Source organism: Kryptolebias marmoratus, linkage group LG23 (assembly GCF_001649575.2).
Source record: "Kryptolebias marmoratus isolate JLee-2015 linkage group LG23, ASM164957v2, whole genome shotgun sequence".
Classification (NCBI taxonomy): Eukaryota; Metazoa; Chordata; class Actinopteri; order Cyprinodontiformes; family Rivulidae; genus Kryptolebias; species Kryptolebias marmoratus.
Window position 1 is genome coordinate 10982027 of NC_051452.1, and position 26233 is coordinate 11008259.

Here is a 26233-nt window from a genome sequence, read left to right on the forward strand (position 1 = left end):
TAGCGATCATGATCGTCTGCAGCTGGTAGATTCTCCTGACTGTCACCTGCAGATGAAAAAGAAGTTGGTTCCGATGTTCAGGAGCAACCCAGGAACCACAAAAGCCCAGAATCATCGGAACGTGAGTATCCCTGTCCACAGTGAGGACACTTTTCCATTGCCGTGGACGGAGAGGGAAACCAGCCGAGAAAGAAGCCCCTGGAGAAAAGCTTTATGGTCAGACGGAACAAAGATTGAGTTTGTTGTGAGGATTTCAAACCTCAGAACGCCATACCAATGTCCAAATTCTTCTACTTCACCTCGCGTCAGTCGTTGGACAGAATTAGGAGTTCCAAGAACGACGATCCCAAAGTTTCTGATTGGACAAAGCAGACTAACATTAAGCTTCTGGAACGGCCTTCCCAAAGCCCCAACATCACACCAAATACAAATTTATGCCTAAAAACTGGGAGCGTGCCAAGTAACCGATGAGTTTAAATGAGCTCTACCAATTCTGCCAAGAAAGAGAGGTCAAACAACCAGCCAGAATTAGGACAGAAGCTTGTTGATTGGGTGAAATTGATGAATAATCATTCCACCGTGACAAAAGAACAGTTCAAGCCAAAGTTAATATGACATTCATGCACACTACGGTTGGATGTAAACTTTCTGACCACAGCTGGGTAACCAACGTCATCCATATGCACAGACGAGAAGAGAAAAAAGTATAAGGAATACAGTTTTTAAAAAAACCTGTCAAGCAAACAATGAATGTGGTGAATCTTCTACATTCTGTTTAAAGCATACGGACTCCGTGGTCTGTCCACATGAATAACTAAAGAGCAGAAGGTTTAGTTTAGTTTTTTTTTGTTATTTTGGAGAGCCAGTGGTTTCAGCAGCAGATTAAAGTGTCAGACAGCAGAGCAGCGCTGCTCACTGGGCCGTGAACAATAAACACTGCAGTGCCGTCTGTCCAGAACGACGACGTGAGAATTAAAGCATTTGGGAGGAGAGGGGCTGCTGGTTTTCCACTAAAAACCGGTTGATTAATCCGAGTTGTTTAATCTGCTGCTGTTAAAATGATCTTAATTTGATTTAAAACAATTTAAGTGTTTTTTTTTAAGCGCTAGAAAGTCGACATTTCCTTTCATTCATCAATACATGTTGAGAAAAGCCGCGAGTGGAGTTGCCCGTCGGTAGTCTTTCTGTGCTTGACGGCTTCTATTATTCATCAGTTAACCTATTAGCACAATCAAGATGAAGAACAGGACAGAAAAAGACGGCGCTCCAGGTCTGCCCATGTGCCTCTTTTTCTATCATGCAATATAAATTACTAAAGATGTCACTGAAAGGAAAGGGGGGTGGGGGTGGAGGTGGGGGTGGGGGGTTGGTCAGTAAAATAACAAGCAACCCATGGCTTTTGTCTTCTTGTTCGCTCATCCTTCTGTCCAAAACTTACAGCCTTTTTATTCTGTAAATGACTGGCTGGGATCTGGGGTTTATCAAATCGTCTTTTTAGGGAAGGAACCAGTTTCGGTAAAATAGCAGGTTGGTAAAATTGTAGTCCATATTCCAGCCTGATGGAAGATACAGTGATCAGGTGACTAAATGTGTCTAAATTAGACTATAAACAGAAAATATCAGAAGCTAAATCTTCAGATATTAAAAGTTCATCAGGTTTGTTTGTGGTTTTCACATTGGGTAACAAAACCATTGTCATCAAATTTCATTTATTCAACGGAAACTCTTATTTTACAGAGCACATTATACAAAAATATAGAGTACCAAAAGTTTACAGTGTTTAAAAGGCAGTGTTCAGTCGAATCAAGTGTTTATTTTTTTTGGAGCGAAACAAACTCATTCAAGGATCCTGGAGAGCAGAAACTGTGTCTGATGTGTAGCAGATTTCACAATAAAAGCACCTTTCAACACAAAGTCTTTCTACGTTCCCGACCAAATACATTTTTGTACAGTTCACAAAAACACAGACTGTATGCATGGAAATGTGTCAGTGCATGCAGTTAGTTGTATGCAAGAGCCCAGAACTAAAGACACGCTGCGTATTTCACGTTGTTTAATTCCTCCCACACACTATGAGGAACACCTTTCATGGTATTTACAGTTTAAAAACACAAGATATTTAATTTTGATTATCAACGTATTGTCCTGTAACCAAAAACGAACCTTGTGTGAAAGGTTCATACTTATTTAAAGCTCTAATTTCTAGTTTTTAATCTCTGGAGTTCCAAATATCTTGTGCATTTTGTCCTAAGAAAACAAACAAAAAAAAAGGAGCGGAGCTGAACCAAAAATACGTCCAAAACTTAATCATTCTGAAAGGTGTAAAATTCGATATATTATAGAGATTAAATCACTTCTGGGACTTTCAGGAAAAAGAAAATCTGGCAAAGACGATTCAAATTTGGCATTAAATGTGGAGAATAAAGTAGAAGCATGTACAATTTAAACGCTTTCCGGTTCATTTGTTTCAATTAATTGCAGCATTTCAGCTAAAAGTGCAAAAGAAATGTAAACTTTGTCCAAAACGGTACGGTTAATCTCCAGTTTATTTAGTAATAAATACTTCAGCTGAAACAAACGGACTCTTTTACCCTTTAATTAGAAGAACCCCTTGAAGGAACTGCACAGTTTTTGTGTTGGGATGACTCTCAGCTACTACCACGTCAGGTTTCAGCTCTATATCTGTAAAACCAACTGAGCTGTTAGCCATTTTCGCGTTCTGTAAGGTCAGTTGGCCGCGGCAGCCATCTTGGAATGGGCCGAGTCCACGTTTAATGACAGTGGTTCACGAGATATTTTGCTAATAGACGCGCATTGTTAGGTTTTGCTGCTTCGGACGAAGTGACCTACAGTGAAAACGGTGATTCGAGGCTCATGAATCGGCCATGTTTCGTTAAAATAAACACTACAAGGTACAGCTGGACAGAATGTTAGTGTTCCCAAAAAATTTACATATTTGAAACGTGTTATAGCAGATGAAGGTATCAATACAAACTGTGGCATCAGTGAAATAATTTATACAATCTGCTGATCAGAAAGTCATAGAAACACCTTTAACAGAGTACAGTACGCAGTGAGACGTGTCATTAGCTGTTGAATTCAGTGTTTTGTTTTCATTGCGTGTTTATCATTAAAATTAAAGCAAGCCAGATATAAATCTTCAAGTCCTTGTCTAAGTTTCTCACCGTTCGTCATGACATTGGCCAAGCTGGCCGCAGACTAGTCCACAGGTCAACAAAACGGGTGGCTGGTTGTCCTTAAGGTGTTCCCGGTTTCTTTAGCCGGTATACAGCCCTGAGCACTCACTGAACGCCAGGGAGAAGGCTCGTCAGGCCGCGTCCTTGCTGCTGCGCTTTCACGTCTTTGAGGCTTGTAGGCGGGGGGATCGACCTGACCGCATGCAGCTCCCCGGGGAAACGGCGTCCTTTTCTCGTGCCTCAAACAAAACAAACTGGATTCTGACAACCAGGAAGAAGCCCGCGAGCTTTAAAAGACACGCTGCAAAAGCTGTCAAACAAAAAGTCAACTCCCAATCGGCGGTAATGTCTATAAATATCCAGTCTTTGATTTTTATAGTGCCTTGAAAGAGTTTTTATATCACCTGAACTTTTCCATATTTCGTCAACCTCGCTTTAAAGTATTTTACTGGGATTTAATGTGACAGACCAACTCAAAGTCGTGCATAATTGTGAAACGCCGAACTAAAATCCAGAGCAACCAGCTGCTTCCAGAGGTCACCTCATTAATAAATTAAGAGTCCACCTGTGTGTGAATTAATCTTAGTGACAAAATAAAAGGCTGACGGGGCAGCGGGCAAATGCGAAGTAACAAAAAACAAAAACTAGGAGGGAATAGGCAGGGAAACAAACAGCGTGAGTGAATGATGAAGGAGAGCAAACCAAGTCTATAAAGTAGACTGGGAGGAATAATACTGGTGGAAAGAGCTGAGATTGATGAACACATGAGGATGGTTAACTGGAGGTATGAATGACTGAGGGGAAATGAACACATGAGGCACAGAGACAGTGAGAACTGAACGCGGGGAATCTTAACATAAACAAGGAAGCATTGACGGAAAACAGGGAGCAACATGACCTGAATCCAGAACAATCAACCAACAAAAAGTATCTACAGAAACACAATGACACAAAATGAATTTCATAAATAACCAAACAACAACAAAAATAAGTAGTCCCGTTTGCAACAAGCCCCAAAAAGGTGCTCTGCTCAGATGAGACCGAAACTAAGAAAGCTAACCCTGAACACACCATCCCCACTGTGAAACATGGTGGTGGCAGCATCATGGTGTGGAGGATGCTGTTCTTCAGCAGGGACAGGGAGGATGGACGGAGCTAAATTTGGGACAATCCTGGAAGTAAACGTGTTTAGATGCCGCAAGAGACTGCAGAGGTTCAGCTTTCAGAGGAACAACGACCCGAAACGTCAGGAACGATCTACAATGGAATGGGTTGGGTCAAAGCATATTCACGTGCTAGGATGGCCCAGTCAGAGTCTGGACCTAAACTGTTCATCCAGTGCGTTGCATCCTGCCTGACTGAGCTTGGGCTGTTTCGCAAAGAAGAGTGGGCAAAATTTCACTCCTAAAGACTCGCATCTGCAATCGCAGCAAAGATGGTTTTACAAAGTACGGTCTAAAAGGGGGGCCGAGTACAAATACACGCCACACTTTCCAGGTTCTTATTTGTAAACAGATTTTGAAAACTGTGTATCATTTCCTTTCTACTTGACAATAATGCTCTACTTTTTGTTGGCTTCTCACCTACAATCTCATCAAAATATGTGGTGTGGTTGTAACGTTGCAAAATGTGGGAAAGTTTAAGGGGTTTGAAGACTTTTTCAAGGCACTGTGAGTTGATCTACATTCAGCTCTTGTTAATCTAATCAGTTTCAGAGAATGTAAAAAAAAAACTCTCCAAAGTGGTGACAAAATGATAGATCTTACCCAAAAAGGCGTGCAAGATGACCCCATACTGTAAAAAAAACCAACCTTTTTTCTGTATTTACGCAGCATTTTAATGAGCCACTGCATAAATCGTGCCGTAAAGAGTCTTCTTTTAAACTCAAAAGTGGAAAAATTGGATAGTCATTTAATTAAACAACATTAAAAACAAAATCCTGATCCTGAAATGAGATGAGGTTGTTCTGATGTCCTGAGCAAATAAAACCAGATAAATCTTGAGAAAAGTGTTGTTTGGATGATCTGAGCCTTCGTGTTCCCACTGTAACCAAGCAGGAAACAGAACTAAAACATTTTGGTGTTTACTTTCAGGCTACTTCAAACCGTTTAATCCATCATGCTGAAGAAGGAAAGCCTTCACGGAGGCGATGAGGGGAAGACGGAGGCCTCCTCTCAGCTGTGCATGTAGGACCTGCATGGGGAGTCGGCATGGAAGTCGTACTTGCTCACGCAGGGAGGATAGTAGGTGGTGGTGAACATGTTGCTGGAGGCCAGCTGGGAGGAGAAGTGGTTGCACGTCTCGTCATTCACGTGGAGGTTGTTCTTGTTGAGCGTCTGCAGATCGGGGAAAGGTTTAGACAAAGACGAACAACGTTCTCAGACCTAATGAAGTGCGGGCGCAGCCCACCTTAAACTCCATGGGGATGTATTTCTCGTTCTTTGGTGTGGCGTTGCCCTGCTTGTTGTAGGTGAGGTGGTTGGGGGTGCTGGGGTGGATGACCGCTGATTCCGCCGACGGGCGGTTCAGGTGGTGGCAGTAAGAGAAAGCCAGCCCGGAGAGGAGAGCCGCAGCAAAGAAGCTGGCTGAGCCCACAGCCACCAGCTGGAACAAAGTGAAGGCTGCAAGCAGGGGAGGAAGTAGAATAAGCACCATAAACCAGAGAGACAGAGAAGTGTGGGCAAACTGCTGTCTTTTAGACAAAACAGAAGATCCAAAAAAGGCTAAAAAACAAAACAGCTGGATTTCTGTTCTGCATCTGAAGATGTTTCTGATTCTCATTCAAGGATGAGATCGATTCACATGCAGATTAATTCACTCTCCTCACAATAGAGGCTCATTAGGGTCTTGGTTTTTAACATTTTTTGGATTTACCACATCTTGGACGACTGAGAATCTCCACCAGCAAAACAGAAGATGTGTACAAGCTAGTAAATTTGCGTCTGACGCTGTCTGAATAGATATTTTGAGGAAAAGCTGTATGAAGATATGTGACCCGTCCAGGCAGAATGAGCACAAGGCTCAGTGCAAAAAACATCAAAATATAGATTTCTGCTGTAAGATTTGCCTAAATATGAGTCCATAAAGACACAGTCTAGTGATCCCGGTAACTATAATAGCAAATAATCTTCCTAATTTACCTTTGGATCAAAGTTTTCTAACAGGTATGTGTTCAGAAATAATCCTTTTTATTTCCTTTCAAATGGACCATTTTTCTCTGCCAGGAAATCCTTTCGTATAACCGTTTGACCTCATTGTGAAGCTTGGGGATTCTCCTTTTTAAAAATACAGCTGGAACTCCCGATCAACGAAAATCGAGTTTTTATAAACAAAACTAGTTTAAGTCACATTTCAACAACCTACGCCTCATTTTGAAGGTTCTGAAACGGAATATTGAAAAATTCTCCACTGTGACTCATTTTGCAGCATGGGTCACCAGCTGTATTCAAAATCCAGTCAAAGACCAACCCTCGATATTTTCAAAATTCCCGTTTTATTCCCATTAATTCTTTGAAAATTTCCAGCATTTTGAAATACTTTGAAGGAAGCTTTGGTAGTCACAACTAATTTTTAACATCAACTCAATAAAACCTTTCAAGCCTTAAAAGCATATAAGATAATTTAGCTCCAATCAGGCAGATTTAAACAGGATTTAGTGACATTTAGAGGACAATGGATTGTTTATAACACAAACCTGTAAGCAAAAAGTAACCTCAACACATCAAAAAAGTAACAACTTTACATTTTTCATCTCGAACAACATTTTTAGTTTTGGTCCTATTTGAGTTTTGACTCAAATAGGTCTATTAATAGGTAGGGAATGGTTAAAAACTGATTCCTTAGGCAAATTTAAAATCGCAGAGAAAAGAAAGCATTGTTCCACCTGTGTGGTACAAATCAGGAGTGGATGAACTTCTATAACCTGTTTGTTTGTGTGAAAGAGAAAGAGACAGAAAGATGGAAATAATCTACGGTACTGATCGGGAAGAGGAGGGGAAAAAAAAAGTCTGACTCACTTCCACAGCTCTGGTTGTCCTGCTCGGGTAAAATAACTGGAGAGAAATCACACAAAAAACATCAAAATCCATATATGTTTACACATTACACGTATCTCTAACTGTGTTTATTGCGTTCAGATGCGTTTCTCCAGCGAATAGCCGCAGCCGGCGGGTTTCCTGCGCTGACCTGGCACCTCGTGAGGCTGGCAGGGTCTGGACTGAGTCAGGTTGCCCTGACAGAGGTTGGTTGCGGCTTCCTGGTCGTCCCCGCAGCGACGAGTGCGATGCTGCAGACCTTCCTCATCGCAGTCTCCCCAGTCCGTCCAATCAGCCCAAGCTGCCAGCAGAGAGAGGAAACAACGAGAGCTGAACCTCGTTTTTTATTGTTTGTGTGGCTTATCTGTTCGTTTGCTTCTTTATTGTGTTAATAATGACTCTGCATTCACACTGTTGTTTTTATTTTCTGTACGTTTCTTTGAAATCTAAACTACTTCTGCATACTTTGTGCTATTTTAGCTATTTATAAATCAATACCTTCGGCTCATTCAGGAGAGCTTCGACCTTTGTTTATTGTAACTTTTATACTTTTTTAATTACTTAACTTTATTTACAAAAAAACACATTGAGATCTCTTTAATTCCTTCGAAAACAATGTTCTGTTTGTGTTCAGCTTCAGCAAACTTTCTGTTTTTAGCTTTTAGCCGTTGGCTACTTTTAGTTTGTAGCTAGGCTTTTGCTACTTTTAGCTAACTTTTCTTGTTTTTAAACTGACATTTTATTGTTTTAACTAGTTTTTTACTATTAGCTCTTACATAGCCTGTTGCTGCTTTTAGCTAACTTTTGCTATTTGACTAACCTTACAGTTTTCAGCAACAATTTTGCTACTTTTAGCTAGTATTTTCTACTATTAACTCATAGATAGCTTTTTGCTACTTTTAGCTCTTAGCTAGCCTTTTGATAAATTTAGCTTTTAGTTAGTCTTTTTACACTTTTAGCATTTAGCTAGCCCTTTAATAATTTTAGGTTTTAGCTACTTTTAGCTAGCATTTTGCTTCCTCTAGCTTTAACATCCCAGTTTTAGCTTCTACAGCAGTCATTCAGGATTCAGGCTGCATCTTCAGAGAAAAGGTCATTTCTTTGGCTTGATTTTGTTAAAGAAAAGGCTGATGACTCATATAATCATCATGAGGACTGAATATTTGATCCCGACTGACTTAAAAGGCAGCAGGTGTGTTCATTAAATAAAATAAATCTCCTTGTGTTGCTTTTAAATAGTCGTTAACTCACCTTCACATGGATGTGTATTACAGAGGGCCTCCTCTGTATGCAGGCCGATACAGATGTCTCCTCCGTTCGCAGGCTGCGGGCTGCTGCACGTCCGGGTCCGCTGGTAGTGCCCGCCTCCACAGCTGGACGAGCACTGGGACCAGGCAGACCAGCACGACCAGCCTCCGTCCACTGCAAACAAACCGGCGCTTTAACGCAATGCGCCACTGCGCCCACTGCGGCCACACTGACGGTCGGAGCCATGTTGGTACCTGGGCAGAGATGAACGTTACAGTCCTGGTACTCCACCGGGGATCCCGCACAGGCCGCGGGGCCGGTCCTGCCCTCTGGCGTAGAGCAGCTCCGTTTCCTGGTTCGAAAGCCTCGGGAACACTTCTGGGAACAGCCGGACCACGTTTCCCAGGATCCCCACCGGGCTCCTTGAGGCTGGGAAAAAGTTCTGCCGCTGGTCTTAATCAGATTTTCAACCAAAGCTGAAAATACAGAAGGAAATAAAAAACAAAGATCCAAGGTTAGAAACATTTTGCCAAAAAAAATAAGCCACATGTTGTATTTTTTTAACTGCCAGACTCAGCAGGCAGCGTGTTATGGAACATTAATTGTTGAGATGCATTGTGGGTCACACTGGAGAAAATACTACAGGTCCCAGAGAACCAGCAATCAAACGTTATTTACATATGAATCAACAAGGCCAAGAGAAGCATCTCATTCAGGTTTCCTCTCCTAAGCAGACAGCTGCAGGTGAGATGACATTTTCACCCCATCTGTCTCTTAATTTCTATCCCTTTGGAACAAAACCATTGAAAAGAAAATGAAAGAGCTAGCATCTGCTTCCCTATAACCACTCATAAATGTTAAATCAACGCGGTGACTGATGTCCACAGACATGAAACCAGTCTGTGGGGTTCAATCAAGTGTTTCACAGAAATACCAGATGGATTTAAATCCTAAAAATGAGCTTCAACTCACATCCTAGCAGTCAAATATATCATCTGTTTCCATGGTTACAATAAAACACATGGACTGATAACTAACAGGACAAATGAGGCTTTATCTGTAAATGTTCTTGAGCATTTTTATTTTCTTTTTTTTGCACTCACAGTCACTTTGACAAGCTCCGGATCCATCGTTTGGACAGAAACGGGTCTCCAGTTTCTTCTTCCCCAGCTGCAGCTGCTGGGGGTCGTGCAGCGGTGCCCGACAAGTGTACCTGAACCTCTGCTCCTGCCGGGAGCCGTCTTGACTCATATTGACTGGCATCCAGGGCGTCCAGGGGGTGTTGCGGCGCACCTCGGGGCAACTCTCCAGGTTACAGACCTTAAACTCCTGGGAAAAAAAAAGGATGAAGAAATCTCATCAGTGTTGAAAGTAATGGAAAATTCGGTCTTACAACCTCCAGGCAAAAATGATGGAATCATAACTTTAAATTTAAATCTGCAAACATTGCAGGAAGGTGGAAATAATTTACAAGCCTTGTTTTGTTTCTTAGACAGCTCATTTGTTTCGTTTTGTTAAATAAAAGTGCTTCAGTACCGTCGTACAGCCCGGGCAGCTGTTCCTGTTCTCACAGGTTCTGGCCCTGGACTGGACCCCTCCTCCACATTCGGCGCTGCAGTGAGCCCAGGGGCTCCACGCTGTCCACGACATGGGCAAGGGACAGGGCTTCTTCTCGTTGCACAACCTGCGAACAATCCGCAACACCGCTGTGAAACACCGAGAAACAACTCTGGACAAGCAGCGGCACGGAAACACGTTCCGTCCGCAGCAGCTGCGGGAGCGGCGGGCCCTCCTCACCTCTCCTCCCGGCCCTGGCCGACGCAGATTCGACCTCCGTGGCGAGGGGAGGGGTTGTTGCACGACCGCTGCCTCACCTCGAACCCGATGCCGCAGCTGCTGCTGCACTGACCCCAGGACGACCAGGGAGTCCAGCCACCATTTCTGAGAAACAGTCACAGGGGTTGGAAGCTCAGGGGTTTGAGAATTTAAAGCTAAATGTCACCAGAATGTCATTAACCTGCTTTAACAGCTGCAGTGAGGCTGATATTTTACAACAAACTGCCCAAAGCAACAATTTATTTGTTGATCATTTGAGCCTTAGAGGACAATTCCTACAAAAGCAGTGATTTTGTAGCAAAAAGACCAAAAGGCAAAAAGCGGAAAATATTGTTCTGTCTGTCTGTTAGCGAAATATCTCATGAACCACGGGAGGAATTTCAATGAAACTTGTAGAAACAAATCACTGAATCACTAAAACTGACTTTACGAGTCAATCTAAATGGTAAAAGGCTTGCACTTGTATAGCACTTCATCTAGTCCAAGGACCCCAAAGTGCTTCACATTAAAATCATTCACCCATTCATTCACACACTGATGGCGGTAAGCTACATTGTAGCTGCCCTGGGGCGGGCTGACAGAAGTGAGGCTGCCATCACACCGGCGCTAGCGAGCCCTCTGACCACTACCAGCAGACGAGGCAGGTGAAGTTTCTTGCCCAAGGACACAATGGCTGAGACTGACAAGGACTGCTAGGCCATCTAAATCAAGATGGCTGCCACAAAATGGTGACAACTCAGTCAATTTTACAGGCATTGAGTTAAAATTTGATGTGGTAGCAGCCAAGAGTCATTCACAACACATACAATAAGCACGACATCTCGCAAGAGCACAAATAATGGTATTTTTAAGGTTTGACCAAAGTGGCTACAACTCCATCCTTTCTCATCATTAGATGATCTTAGACTAAAACTCTGGCATGAAAGGCAGCGGGCGAGATGCATTCCTTCAAGGACTGCTGGGCCTTTAATATTATTAGAGTTTTATTAGACCAAATCTAGCAACGTTGTGACGTATCAAACACCAGCAGCTTAGGCTGATCTTTCAGTCCGGTGTGGTTGGTGTGAAAAGATTAAATGTACCTGGAACAGTTTGCCACTTGGATCGTCGGCCCTTTGCATTCAACTCCTCCACATCTGGCCACCGGTCCGTTGCAGGAGCGAGACCGGCACACGCAGCTGCTGAAAAACCCCTCGCCGTCATCGTGGTTGCAAGGTTGCCACGGTGCCCACGGACCAAACCCGCCGTCCTGCGTCAGGTTCCTCACCTCCAGAGAGAACGTTTGGCAACAAGACTTGAAAACCCTGCTTGCAAGCACACATGGAGCACGACGTCTACAGCTTTGCTCTTACCGGGCACTCAGTGATGTTCTGGGTCCACTGGTTCATGTTGGAGCTGCCTTCAATGGTGGTACAGCGCTTCTGTTTGTGATCCCAGCCGCAGTAAGGGTCCCGAGCCTCCATGCACTCTCTAGTTAAGAGTTCAGAGTGTATATTCATGACTTAGCCTTGTTTATCTTGTAATGCACACATATTTATGATGTATAGGCAGTAGGAATGTCAAAACCTACTCTAAAACTGAACATAGAGTACTTCAGTGTCCATCAAGGTGTTCAAGAAGTGTATTTGTTATCCTCAAATTCACTATGTCTGCTATAAGTACAGAGAAAAAAAACAGAGCTCCTAATGTAATCATCTTTGTCAGAATTTTGGGGGTATTTTTCAGACTGAAGGCCTTTTCCATCCTCCATGAGAAGTCACAAAGTCAGCTTTCAGTCTCGTGGTCGCGTGACAAAAATTCCATCATTTTTGTTCATGTAGCAGCTTCATCCACCCCTTCATGACAAACGTTTTCTCACAAGGGTTTGCGCCATGTGTCGTGTGATTGGTCAGAAGTTGTTGTGGGCGTGTTTCTGAGCTTTAATGGAGCCATTTTGCTTCAGCTGCTCCACCGTTTTTACGACTGATCCAGCAAAACTTAGAAACCTGTGAGCTTAAAAAGGCCGAGCAGAGACACGGGCGGCTCTTTGTGGCTGTGGTGGCCGGGAGGAAGTGCGCCTAGGCCGGGTGGCGTCAGGACACGTTCCCTTCATTCGCTCATTATTAAGCACCGTCATATTTACAAATACTAACCGGCGTGTACTATCTCAGTCGGTTTAATAAACACGTCTGGTCGCAGTGAGGGAAGCAAACATCTGTACGAGGACAGGAGAGTTGAGAAGTCGGCGGGAAGAAACCCGTTTTAACGCCGCAGGAGGGAGGAGCTTCCCGGGAGTTCTGATCCGAGTGTCTTGCAGACAATGAAAGGTGTGTGAGAAAACGAACATCTCGCAAACATGTGACCACGAACCGACTTCGTGACTTCTTGTGGATTATGCTGGTGCCTTTAAACACCCCTACATTCTGTCATTAATTAATCAAGTTAAGTCAGTAAATTAAAGCGTCTAAGTTAATTTGAACTAAATATATCTGGTTTATAGTGACCCCGAGTCAAAGCTACGAGGCTCGTACCGTTCGGCTGGGTATCTGGAGCAGCGTTCTAATGGAATCTTCACCAGTCTGTCATCGAGCCCCACAAACAGTGACCTGTCGTTGTGGAGGATTTTCAGACTTTTTATTGTTCCCGTTTTCCCCTCGGGGAGGATCCTCAGCTCCTCCAGGTAGCAGCCATGAAGGCTCTTGTTGGTTGTGGCGAGAGCCTTCAGGATAGTGCCATACTCTGATTGAACGAGAAGAAAATGAGGAAAGAAACTCTTACAAGTTTTTTGTTTCCTTTTTTGCTCAGTAACCTAGCTCACCGGTGCTGATGTACATGATGTGGTAGAGAGCGTTTTGGCCCTGCACGATATCCACCACCAGCTTGGAGAAGCGCAGGTTGTCCTGGGTGAGCAGAGGGTTGACGGAGACCGGCTGGACGACGTCGCTCATTAGGAAGAGCCGCTGCGCGTCCTGAAGGCTGCGCTCTGTCAGATTCTCCCCGGGGCCATCTTCATCCAGGGTGCCACACTAAAGAAATAGCATGTTAGTGCCACAAAAAGACAATTTCAGCTTTTATTTTCAGCATAACATTGGAGTTTCTACCATAAATGAGCTCAATATGAAATGCAAAACACTACTACTACAAAAAAAAACATACAATGTTATACATGTTATTCAAATTATTTGATCAAATTTTACTAAAAGTTGTAAATAAGGCAAATTTTCATGGACAATGAAAAGTGAGCTATGAACTTCCAAATATGATCAGTTATTTAATATTCAGGCATAATTTCCCCCTAAAAACAGTTACAATACCACCTGCGAAAGCTTAGCTTGACCTACAAATTAAAGCCACTTTTGTAAAAACAGTCGAATAAATTAGTTTCTGCCACATATATTGTGTATGGAAATTAAAAACACTGAATCTGTGTCTTTATTCAACCTGCTGGCTTGTAAGTCATTATAAATCACAGCACTTGAATTTGTACTTTTAACCAGAGGAGTAGCTCTCTCAACTAATTAATGATCCTGAATCTTTGAGTCTTAACATCCAAATATATGTCTGAAAACTCCCACACAAGTATTATAGTCTGAAAGTTTGAATTTGATAATTTAGTCTAAAGGAATTAAACTTATAAAGTTGCCCACATACCATAAAAACAGATCTTTATTTAGTCTTCCATCTATTCCACTTGAAGGTTTGAGGTATGTTTTAAGAGTGTGTGAGCTGAGCCAGAATTTATCTGAATTTGTAAAAATATTTTAAAATTAAAAACAAGAGTTCCTTAAAGAGATGTATATTGCCCGCTGCCTTACATATCAAAGTTTGAAACAAAGATCTTGAGGCATCTGTCAGTTATCCCCACACCAAGTTTTACCTAAATATCTGTAAAACTGACTGAGTTGGCTAAGGTTGATTAGCTATGAGCCATCTTGAATCTGTTGTAGAGGTACATCCAGTGAGTGTTTTATTAAAACCTGTTCAGTGGATTTTGCTAACAGAGAGAAAGAGTTTTAATGTTTAGAAGGTAAATGCAGATCTGCAAACATAGCTGAACAACAATGTTTTGTGGTTGCAACTTAAAACAAATGGCTTTTATAAATTAAAAATAAATTAAAGTCACATGGAGTTAGTGTGGAATATTTTCCCTTTGTTTCAAACTGTGGTTCACCTGAAAGTTGGGTATAGGGTTTGGGGCGGAGAGCCAAGCAGTGCGGGGGTTCTCCTGGTAGCGAAAGGGTCCATTGAAGGCCAAGGTGATGGAGCTCAGATTGAAGGCACAAACAGCAGAAGCTGATAAACTGTTCCTGAAGTTAGGGAGGGGAGTTAATTACGGTTTGCTCACAGTAATATAGGAATGAACAATGATTATGCCAAAAAGAGAACAGCCAGTTTGGTAGTTATATAAAGAGTGAACAATCCTCACACGTTAGTGGTGAAGACGCCGTAAATGAGTTCCTGCTCTGGTAAGTGGAACGTGCTCTGCAGCTCGTTGTAGTAAAACGGGATTTCCCCGGAGCGTGAGCAGTTGAGGCGGGCCTTCATGAAGGTGGTCCAGGTGTCCTCCAAAAGAAAACGGCCGCCCACGTCGTTCTTGCAAACACGCGCCACCCGGGAGAACACCATCTTCCCGCAGTCGTTTTCGACGGCGGTTTCTCTCAGGAAGAAGTAGGCAAACCGGCCGATCTCATACGCAGACACGAAATGAGGCTCTGGTGGAAATAAAATAATAATAATAAAAGGTTCAGAGGCGTGAGTTGATACAAGATTAAAAAGAAGCATAAATCCCTGCGGCGCTTGGTTAACCGTTGAGCCACTTGGAGTTGTACTGAGCAGATCGTAGAGGCGGCACGTTCCCCAGACTCCTGTAGATGACCGGGTCGCGCCCGGAGAAATCAATCACCGTGGCAGCATATAGCTCGCCCTTCTGCGTCACCATGGCGGTGGAGTTGTGACGCGGGTCGTAGGGACATCGGGCCACGCCGTTCACCGTGTCCAACGCTTGACTGAGGTTAGAAATCTGACCGAAGGAATAAACGATACAAGGCCTTAATCAGATGATTTCAAACATTTTGGTTAAATTGTGACGACCAAACGCACTGGAACCAAAGTCTCACCTTGTTACTTAAAGCAAAATATCATTTGGAGCACGGTAACCTGCTGAGATAAGCGTTTGTACCAACCTGCCTGGTTATGCAGACGGGTGTAAAAGCGTTGGTCCCACACGTGAAGAGCGTTCTCCCGTTAATCAGCAAAACACGGATATAGTTTTGACATTCATCCTGCAGAAAAGAGCTGCTTGCGTCACCAAGGAGCAAAAAACTGCAAATATATTATTATAGAAATTGAGCGTTTGATACCTCAGATTTGCCTTTGCTCTGACATGAGCGTTTTGTGTCTTCATCGGGTGCCCATTTAGTTGCCTGAAAAAAAGTTTTTTTTTGTGAGTTCGTGCCTGGATTAGCGTCTGAGTTCTTGCAAATAACACCACAAGCAGAGCAGCTAGCATTTAAGCTGAAATACATAAATTAAAAATAAAACATTTTTTCAGATTTTATACAACCTTATAATCCCTGCCTTGTGTCTGCAGGGTCATAAATGGTGACAAACGAGAGTCCCTGTCTGTTAAATTGAATCCTTATAGTGTGTTTAGCTTCATAAATGCCATTAGTTCCTAAATTATGCAAAAAAAAAAAAACATCTACTAGAGATGAGAGATTCAGTTTCCAAGTTTGATCTTATCTGTTCCTTTTTTTAATCTCATCTCATGAACTCTGACTAAAGTGTTTAAAAAAAAACCTTTAGCCTTAATTTTTGCTAGTTTGGGTAAAAAAAAAACAACCTGAAATTAAAGGCATTCATAAGGTGAACTTTATGAATGATTGCAAATGAACCAAACTAGTTTTTTTTTTAAAACACAAAGAAGTTCACATAAGGAGGAAACTATTACACTAGCTACTACCCTGTTAGGTTTAAGCTACTACCCTGTTAGGTTTAAGCTACTACTCTGTTAGGTTTAACCTACTACTCTGTTAGGTTTAAGCTACATATGACAAATAAAAGTAGAGCATTTGGTGTCCTTAATGAAGCAGCCTTACCTGTATGAGCGAGGCATTGTTTAAACTCAGTCGGAAGAGAAAGTTCCTGTAAGACATTGTTCCCATTAGAAGTAAAACAACAAACTGCAGACGGTAGAAATGTTCAGTATTTCGGCTCTGAGCTCTGTTTGTTTTACAGTAAAACGCTGGAATTGATCACCTTGCTCCCACAATGAGCTGATTTTTGCTCAGGTCTACGGCTAGCTGGGAGAAATCCTTCACTCCTGGATGAGAAAACTCAGACACCCATGACCTCAGCGCTGAAAAAAATATAGAACAAACAAAAAAAAATTACAAGAGGGATCATTAAAGAGGAAGAAGAGTCGAAGAAGAAAGCAGAAGAGGAAAAGTAGAAGAAACTTGAGGAATGAGTGTGAGAAGTGTGCTTTAAAACTCAGTTAAGCTCAGTTTTAACTGGTTTGTTACATTTTTTAGATCTCTCAGTCAGACAGCTTCACAACCTCCCATCAACCTTTGAGCCACAATCATTCAGCAAGTAGATAGAGACACTTTTGTTTTTTTTCTTTCTTACCCAAACAGGACGAAAAGTGTCTAAAAGTGAGCAAGAAAGCTGTTAACACGAGCTGTGAGCAGTGCAAGCAAACCTCCTGCTAAAGTGCAACAAATTAATCCTCCCCACACTGTTTCAGAGCAGATTACGTTAGCTGCGCCGAGACGAACGCTCGCTCTTCTCAGCTAACAGCAGGACAAATGAATCCCAAACAAAAACAGCGCCGTTTGCCAGACGAGGGATTTGAGCAGAATGTAGACTGACATCCGGTCATAATAACACCGTAAAATAAACAAACCTTTTGATATTGTTAGAGGAAAATGTTTAATGAGACCATGCTGCTGCCACACAATTAAAAAAAAATAATCATAAATTACTAAACTGCAAACGATTCCCCCACTTTAAAAGGTTATCCGCTCTCAGTTCCACCTTAAATAGCTTGGATGGAGTTTTCCTGATTTATTTGTGTAAATAATGACCTGTGGAAGGGGAGAGAAGCACAGGGCCTTTTATGCACACGCTCACGTTAAAAAAAAACACTAATCCTGCAGCTCAGACAAAGAAGTGATTTGTTTTCTAGCAGCAGATTTGTTCTAATTTCTTTGACCCCCGCCTAGCTAACGACAAAAAGTTAGAAATCTTGACCCCACTTGCACTGCTTTACACAAACATACGTACTACGCCATTTTATTTTAAGTGGTCAAGTCCAGCCTACAGTGTCCGTCCAGCTGCTTGTCCACTCGTAGGTTACTGCAGGAGAAAGTCCAGCGTGGAACAACCTGAGCAGCAATCCTGACAAAGACACTGATTTCCTTTGCACCTGAGAAACACCTTGAGTTAAAACCTCACTGCCAGGAATTATAAAACAGTGATTATTGCATGTTGCATATCGTCACCTTCTTAAAATAATTGCCTAAGTCATTTTTTTTCAAAAATTATTTTTTTGCCTAAATCATCTCAACAATCAACAAATAGTTCAGTTTTTTGTGTTTCCTGAAACGTTGCAAAAAATGACTTAGGCAATTATTTGAAGACGGTGACGATATGCACAGAACACCTGTGTAGAACATTTTTAAGAGTGAGTTATTTAATTAGGCTTGAGCTGTGTAGTTCATTGCCAATTGCAGCAATATTTATCCCCCAAAAAGTCGTCTTAACTGCTGCGTATGCGCCATATATTCTTATTTAGCCATATGTTGTGGACGGCACCGACCCATTCAACTCCAGCAGCAAAAAACACTGCTGTTGAGCTAAAAACGTATTTGGCTGATTGGTGGCAGGTCGTTTTGTCTGGAAGTCTGTGTAGGTTTGCGTTGCTTGTCTTCAACATCTTTTGGTCTTTACTGAAATGAGCCGATTTGAGTCTGTGTTTGTAGATTCATGCAGATTGGTCAGTCCCGTTCGTGGTGTTTGTTATTTACTCCCTGACAGTAATAAACAACTGAAGCTAGACACCCTCACCTTGGTAGGAGACGACTGGATGCTCCTTGCGGCTGCAGTCCGCAGGTTTGACGTTCGGCTGCTGAGACAGACACAAGGACCAGCTGATGACCAGCACGAGTCCACAAGGGGAGAGGGCCGCCCACCCCGACGTCATCATAGTTACAACCACATTCAGTCTCATATCAGGTCCTCAAGAATCACCTGAAAAACAGAAGAAATATGTCAAACTAAGCACAAGGACCATAAAAACGGCTGAAATGCAGCCTCTGTTAATGAGCTCCTGTTCCCTCTGCATTCGTCTAAATGAGCTGCCTCTGCTTTCCCCATCCGGCCTCTTGCTGTCAGCGGGGCTCAGTCGTCGGCAATTCACCTCAAAGGGGCCAGAATCTCTTCAAAGCCAACATCTAAACACGGGGAGTCGTCGGCAGAGCTCCTCCTGACCGAGGGGATCCATTCAGAAACAAACCCGGGCTCGCGGCCAAACGTGAGGGCGTGACCTCTCATCAAAATCCATTCACGTCTATCAAATCTGCTCAGGGGTGACGATTAGACGGCGACCTAAAGGGTCACACTCGCCGTGGAGGACGAAGCTGAGGTAAACCAACAGCATCATGGCGCAGCACTGAGAGCAGCTGTCTCCTGAAACTATAACTCAGAACAAACTGTTGAAGTTGAGAAAATAAACTAGTTGAAAGCACGCAGCCGTGGCGGTGAACGTCCATCTGTCCCTTACTGCCTGGGAGAGCTGAATATGTGTGGAGGCTGAGTTTTTTTTTTTTACCCTGCTGGGCTTTTATTTTGCTGCTTAATGAAGCGAAAAGATCTCCACTTCTACCTCTCACCTCCCCTTATCATCTGAAGACTGGCCACTCAGAGGCCTACGGTTCGAGGGGGAGAAGAAGATGATGAAGGGCGCGCAAAAACTTACGCTTCATGATTTCCACACTGTACCCCAACGTCAAGGAATGCACACCTTGCACAACGAAGTTCATGAGAAATTTCACTAACAGACATGAACACAAAGAGTCACACAACTGCCTACCGTTCAAGGCAACATGCGATAAGGAGGTTATAAACAAAACATCTTTTAATGCTTTCAGAGTTGATCAGGCATAATACTGTGGGCATTCTGAGCCAAAGCACACACTGCGTCCAAATGTAACTTGAGATATTTTGGATTTAGCTGGAAACCAGAGTGAAGGAAGCAGAAGCAGGAGACATTAAAGCTGCAACGGTTCGCCGAAGCCACAGGCGCGTCGGGACATTTATTTATGTAGTTGGCCGTGTCAGAAAAACACCACGAAGCCATAACAACTTGCGAGCAAACTGGAACTACAGGGTCTCCCATTCATGGGACTTGTTTGTGTTTACGCCGAGGGTTGGGGGGGAGATCCCACAGCAACATGAGGCGAACGTGTTGACCAAGAAGATCTGGAACCAGCTGCTGAGAAGCACAGCGACACTAATGAATGATAGCGGTATCTGTTAACGTTATTGCAGCTCCGTTTGCCCACCGGTTTACTTTCGGACTGATCTCCCTCCGTCCACAACCTCACGCTGCACCTGCGTCGTTCTGCGCCGACCGCATCGGAGTCACAGAAATACGCCTCTTAGAAAACTTTCTGTAGTCTCGAAAAGCAGAAACTATGTGAAGACGTCAGGTCGGCTGCCCGTCATCTCAGACGTAAATAAATCACTTCAACTGAAACACTTTACTTCCTTTTATGACTAACACTCTTATTTAGGCATTTCACCTGATAACGTTTTATTTTCCTCGGGGATTTATCACTGCCACACCCTTTCCTTAACTATCCATCTGTGTGTGGTAAAAGTTTAAACGTAATTCCATCAATCTGAACTTTTTGTTTCTTTTCTGAGGCAAAATCCAGAGGAATGTTTGCAGAAGTTCACTGGCTTTAAATATTACAAACTAACTTCTGGCTGCCCAGTAGTTCCAGCATTCCTCAGTACAAATGCAGGCCAAAAAAATAATCTGAATATTATCCTTCGGGGAGTTTATCAGTGATGATAACCCTCAGAATGCCCTTAAAACCATTTGTGAGTTATGTACACTTGGCCAACTTTTTCAAAGCTTTCAGTTCAAGCTCTCTTGCCTTTAGAGGAACCTGAAGCGGAGGACGTTTTCCTCTTCCTCAGGAACCAAAAGGACGTCCCCTCCCTGGACACCTTTGGCTCGTTTATGAATGAGCTGATTTGAAAGCGTGGATGAACCTCTTTTTGTGGCCGGGTGACAATCGGTGTTACGTTTTCTGTCAGGACAGATTACGCTTCTTCCCTCAATTGTTTCAAAACAGCCACTTTCGGTGACTGCAGTCTGACAAAAAAGGTGCAATAATGCGTTACAGGGCTGCCTCAAAGGCTACAGAATGAGACACTGGGTGTTAAACCCTCTTCAGTGAGGATGTATGACAGGGAAATTAATTGCACGTAATTATTTGTCCATTCAGAGGCCCGGTAATTTGTTCTTCTCTAGCATCAAAAATAAAAGGTGGGGGTCCAGCATCTGACCCCTGTATATCGGCCTGTTGTTGAAATGACCCGAGTGCTCGGGCTGAATCCAAATATCTTGAAAGGAAACAAGCGATTCAACCCAGTCCTCCCTTTAAAAAACAAAACAAAACAAAAAAAACAGGATTCCAAGCTCCAGATTCCTCCTTGAAATAAAAAGAAAAACAAGGAGTGCAAAGCTCCAGGTTCTGCAGCTCGGATTTAAAAGTAAGCAAGCTGTAATATTGATCCCTAATGAAGTCAGCTCGTGGAGGTTTGGACGCTGAGAAGGCGCCCAAAGTCTCTCCATCAAAATATTCAGAGAGGACCATTTCCGAGGCTGTGTTCTCAGCTCCTTCCTAACGGGGTGAATGGCCCCTCTGTGCGGCCTGCCAACTTTCTGCCAATGGCTGCTCTCTTTCACGAGTGAATAGACTGAGTTTAGCCACAGTTAAAAAGACACACTAACGTGCCATGGCCGCTCCAACAATGGCCGCTCGGGTGGCGTGCCAAACCTAATGATGGCGGCTTGGCCCCGGCAAGAGGAGGTAGAGAGGAGGAATCCTAAAGAGGCGCACAGCTGCACTCATCAGCTCATCTCTCCTCCCTCTGTGTCCTTACCACAAACGTCATTTCTTTAGCTTTTTGAAATAAATAAAAAAAAGCACACAAGCAGGATGCTGCACCCACCCACCCCCCACGAATAATGATTCGAATTCAAAATTGGACGATAAATTGCGATATTTAAGAAATGTTAACCCCAAGACAAAAACAAAAAAGGTTTAATAGTTAGAGAGGATAAAATAAATGAGTAAAAATGAAAAAGCCAAATAAAATCCCAATGATAAACAGCGGGTTTTTATGTGTAAAACTGAGCTGCTGCAGCATTTTTTTCTGTGTGTGTTTTTGGTAAGGTTGACCCGCGGTGGCAGCCATTTTGAATCAGGTTGACTTCTGAATGACTATCCGCCCAGTGGTTCATAAGATATTTTGCTAACAGGAAGCCAAACAAACAAAGGCAACTATATGATCGCCTTCTTTTCGTGGCACAAAAAAAAGCTCTGTGTCATCTTTTAGGGAAAACAAATAATCTTAAAGACTAAATAGAGTAAATAAATGTCTTTTTAGGCAAGATTCAATCATCTCTATTTAATGTGAACAATGAGGGAAGTCAAAATAAATTATGAGAGGAAATTTCAATCGTTTTTACCTAATTTGGATTGAGGTTGTACACAAACTGCAGAAAAACATAAATCTGTGCAGCTTTTTATTTAGTTCTAGTCAAATTGCTGAACTTATCCAACATTTATGTAACTATAAATACAGTATATTTCACTCTTTGGCACGAGTAACAACTTAGAAATGAACATTACGTCATACAGGCCAGTGTGCGTTTAGCACACCTACCTGTAAATTACATTGCAAAGCACCGGCGACAAAGCGTGCCCGCGTCTTTTCCACACTCTCAGACGAAGAGCCGCCACTGAAAACCTCCAGGAGCGCCCTTTGAAGCGAGACTCGTTCGAAACAACATCACGCGATCCGGTCACATGACAGCGATTTAACCGAACTGAGCAAAGCCCATCAGTCGGAAGGAGCACGAGGAACCCTCAGTCTGCATCCGACTGTCATCCGTAATAATCTGCTTCAGAGTAAAACGGCCAAAACATGCACTACGGTGTTAGCGCAGAAAAAACATGGGCTTGTGGTGCTACTGGGTGGACTTTTCGCCTCTATGCAAAGTCACTCCAGATAAACCTGCTCTGAGTAGCTGCTAGTTAAAAGTAAATTGCTAATCTACAACGTTTAAATGATATTGCTGCCATGGAAAAAGGTCTCAATATAGTCTGATTTTATTTCACAAGTGTTCAAAAATGCTCTGTTTCACAAAAACATGCACTTCACATCAACAACAAGAAACAGCCTTTACATTATAGGGGGTTGAAAAGAGCCTTTTTACATTTTTTTTGCATGTTTTCCGGTGAAGATGGCATCAGCACCTGAATGACTGAAACACGTGGCTGTTGCCTCTTAAGTGGAGCTAAAAAGTCAATTTTTGGAATCCAGACCTGCCACTTTACCTCACTCCAATTAAACTAAGAAAGAGCAAAATGGGGCTACCTGAGCTGTGGACAAATGGTTTTCTGTGAAGTGAGACAGAGCGCTGCAGAGGTGAGGATGAGCGTGGAAGAGGAGGAAGGTGAGGTGAAGGGTCATGTAATGAGCCCTCAGAAAGGGGACGGCAGAGAAGTTGGCCACAAAAGCACAACAGACATCACAAAAGACCCTCCACACAGAACACGTGCGTGCCTGCACACTGAATATTAAACAAAAACAACAATTAAAAACAAACCAAAAAAATCACTCACTTGCTCATCGCCGCTGCCGCCGAGGAAACGTCGGTGTTGAAACGAGTGGCGCAGATCCAGACGCTTCACATGGTGGGAGAGAAGGAGAGAGAGGCGTGAAAATCACGAGAGGAAGAACTTGCTGCACATCGACTCGCACACACACTGTAGCTGAGCGGGGAGGAGGAGGGAGCCAGAAGGGTGTGTGTGTGTGTGTGTGTGTGATGAGGGGAGAAAAGGGAGGAAGGGCGCAGCGCTTCTGTTTGCGCTTGGCAAACCGCTAACTCTCCCCCCAAAAAAGAGAGAGACGTTTCAGATTTAGTTAGAAATTAAGGTGGAAACCAGCTTTACCGTTTGACCCAGTTGTTGCTCACAGATGTTCTTTAAAAGCATTTTATATCAGGACACTTTGCCTCCCTGTGTTGCAAACAAATACCCCCTTAAGAAGCAAAATCATCTGAGTGCATTCGCATCAATACCAGTGAACAGGTGTATGCAGCAACCTTTAAATCTTTCTCTAAATACTGTATTTTAGAAACCAGATTTCGTGTTCTGGAGAAGCTAGTGACAGGCTCCAAAAACTCTGTCAAAACTGTAGAATCAAGTGAGAAGGAAAGACCCTTCCTGGAAGACTTCTTTGCAAATTTTAATTCCAGGAGTCGCTGCCTCCTGCTGGTCACTGTAAGGTTTTAGTGTTTAAAGTGCTTTGGTTTTTATTTCAAGCTCCAGTATGTTTGTGTCCCTCTTCTCCTCAATGATCTCTGACCGATTTCCACCAGCGGCAAGCTGGTTGACTGGTCATTAATCCGGGCCTCGACTGATCTTGTATACGTGATCCGCACGTTTGTTTCGGCACCCCTTTTATGCCAAACTCCCTTCCCGGCGGGCACCAGAGGTACACAGGGAGCGCCCTTCCAGCAAGCCAGTTCGTGGACAAAGGATCTAGGAGACGGAGCTGCCAGGACATCCTTGGAGAAGATTCGCAGAGGTCGTTAAGGAGGACGCGAAGATGGTCGGCGGAACAGAGACTGGCTGAGATGGAGGTGGGTGCTGCGACCCCTGAAGACGAAGAAGAAGAGTTCACAAAACCACAGTTTTTGGTTCCTGTGTTTTAAACACTCCAGAAATAATATATACGTCAGTAAAATAAGAGAGAAGAGCTCTTAAAGCTGTCAGATTTGTTTTATATGAGAGTAAGATTAGGAAGTCTAAAGAAATGCATAAAACTTGACTGTGTACAATCCCCCAATCAGTGATAACCCTAACGTGTCTTAATTTCAGCACACTCTTCTCCTCATTCCTGGGAGAATTTTTCGATTTGTTATGTCTTTGTGATGTTTGCTTAAACGACACAACTGCTGGCAAGCTGATGGAAAGGGTAAAACAAATACCATGAAGACACAAACTGTTCAACCGAAGGCCCAAACTGTGTCACTTCTGAAAAGCATCACGTTAAATTTAAACTTTGATTAGTATAAGTAGGATTAATTGGATGGACGTGGGTTTTTGCACCTGACTGGTGTTGCAGCTTTGTGTTGTAGTACTTTACCGACCTGTTTATGTCAACAAGCAGGACATATGACAGCCACCAGTCAGGCTTGGATGTAGACAGAAGTGGCTATCAACTTGATAAGGAGCAGGGGTGACCTACCATTCAGAATTTAATGGCAGCTATAAATCATCTGACAGGCTCGTTTAGCTTCCCAAGCGTCCAGCAGAGCATGAGAGACAAATAACACATCTCGGGGCCCCGTCCCCAGCTTTCAGAGAGCGACACATCCATCTCTCTCAGCCGCGGCCTCGCCACAGCAGAGCTACCAAACCCCTCCCCCGAGAAGACGAGCAAACCTCAGGACGACCTCCTCGGGCTCTGTTTCCACAGCCCTGCTGTCACCGCAGAGGCTGAAGGATTACAGACACCGACCGGGAGCTGAGCGAAAGCCAAACCGGGAGCGGTGAAAGCTGGTCAGCTCTACAGATGGCGGTGGGCTTCAGGAGGGCTAAAAACACGACCAACAATCCGTCACGAAAACAAGTGAACAGGATAAAAGCTCTTCATCATCTTGTAGGAGTCGGATAATGTGTCAGCTCTCCTTTAGAGCTCTTTCAATCACTTTGGTCTGTTCGCTTCTCCCAACTGTGCCACAATTTATGGTTTCTTGAGAGAGAAAAACAAATCCCAAACATGCTGGTGGATGTAAGGCAAGACCAAGACCCATTAATGGTAAAATACATAACCCCATATTGCTTTTGTAACTCTGACTATTTGGTTCTCATTTTTAACGCTGACCATTCATTGGTGAGAGTGAAATGGAAATGTGAAAGCCGCAAAAAGCCTCATTTATTATTGCCTAAACAATTATTAGTAATAACAGGACTGATGTTTTACAGTTAACAGTTGTCATGTCTGATTTCCACCCCTGTGAGTGAATTATAAGAACCAAGGTTTAGTCTCGTCCCGCTGGGAAGAGGCCTCGGGGCAGAGGGATTCTGCATCCTCTCCAGCCTGGGAACGCCTCAGGATCCTCCAGGAGGAACTGGAGAGCACCGCTGAGGAGCGTCTGGGTTTCTCTCCTGGACCCGCTGCCTCCATGACCCGACCTCGGATAAGCGGCAGGCGATGGACGGACGGAAGGACGATCCTCCAGTTATCTAAATTAAATCGATAAAAAATAAATACTTATTTATCACAGGAAGAATCAACTTATATTCACGTGTAAGGTGGTTTTTGTTTTTCCCTCAAAGAGAAACAGCATTCCTGAGCTCCTGAAATCTCTGGTTTTCATCCGAAATGATTTTTGACTCACCTGGAACAAGAAAAAAAAAAAAAAAAAAGGGGGGGGGGGGGGGGCGGCTCTGTACTGTTTTGATCAGTCAGAACCTTGTCTTTTAAAACGAATCTTCGAATCTTTCCGCGAGCGTCGCACTCATTTATAGAAAAAAACCTGTCAATCTCAAACAGTCGCCGGTAATTTAAGACTGCCAGCATTAGACCCAAAGTGGTAACCCAACAACTCTTAACCCCCCCCCC

The 26233-nt window shown here is 43.3% G+C and overlaps 1 protein-coding gene across 2 annotated transcripts in view; it reads right to left on the reverse strand.

The window, feature by feature from the left end:
• Positions 1–1695: 1695 nt before the first annotated feature.
• LOC108244167 (semaphorin-5B) overlaps positions 1696–26233 on the reverse strand; it is a 30291-nt gene continuing 5753 nt past the window's right edge. Inside the window, exons 3-24 of one of the 2 annotated variants that reach the window (XM_037973784.1) lie at positions 23224–25854; positions 18365–18547; positions 16553–16652; positions 16393–16438; positions 15655–15717; positions 15478–15576; positions 15101–15314; positions 14721–15006; positions 14466–14601; positions 13113–13320; positions 12826–13033; positions 11668–11785; positions 11398–11582; positions 10277–10420; positions 10016–10163; positions 9583–9808; positions 8734–8955; positions 8483–8653; positions 7383–7532; positions 7214–7249; positions 5607–5818; positions 1696–5533 (exon numbers count right to left, since the gene is read on the reverse strand). In XM_037973784.1, the coding sequence (XP_037829712.1) occupies positions 5372–5533; positions 5607–5818; positions 7214–7249; positions 7383–7532; positions 8483–8653; positions 8734–8955; positions 9583–9808; positions 10016–10163; positions 10277–10420; positions 11398–11582; positions 11668–11785; positions 12826–13033; positions 13113–13320; positions 14466–14601; positions 14721–15006; positions 15101–15314; positions 15478–15576; positions 15655–15717; positions 16393–16438; positions 16553–16652; positions 18365–18527 (3297 nt within the window). In that variant the 5' untranslated portion in view covers positions 18528–18547; positions 23224–25854 and the 3' untranslated portion in view covers positions 1696–5371. Of the gene's footprint in view, positions 5534–5606; positions 5819–7213; positions 7250–7382; positions 7533–8482; positions 8654–8733; positions 8956–9582; positions 9809–10015; positions 10164–10276; positions 10421–11397; positions 11583–11667; positions 11786–12825; positions 13034–13112; positions 13321–14465; positions 14602–14720; positions 15007–15100; positions 15315–15477; positions 15577–15654; positions 15718–16392; positions 16439–16552; positions 16653–18364; positions 18548–23223; positions 25998–26233 lie in introns of those variants that run through there. The other variant, XM_017430113.3, reaches the window with a different exon arrangement.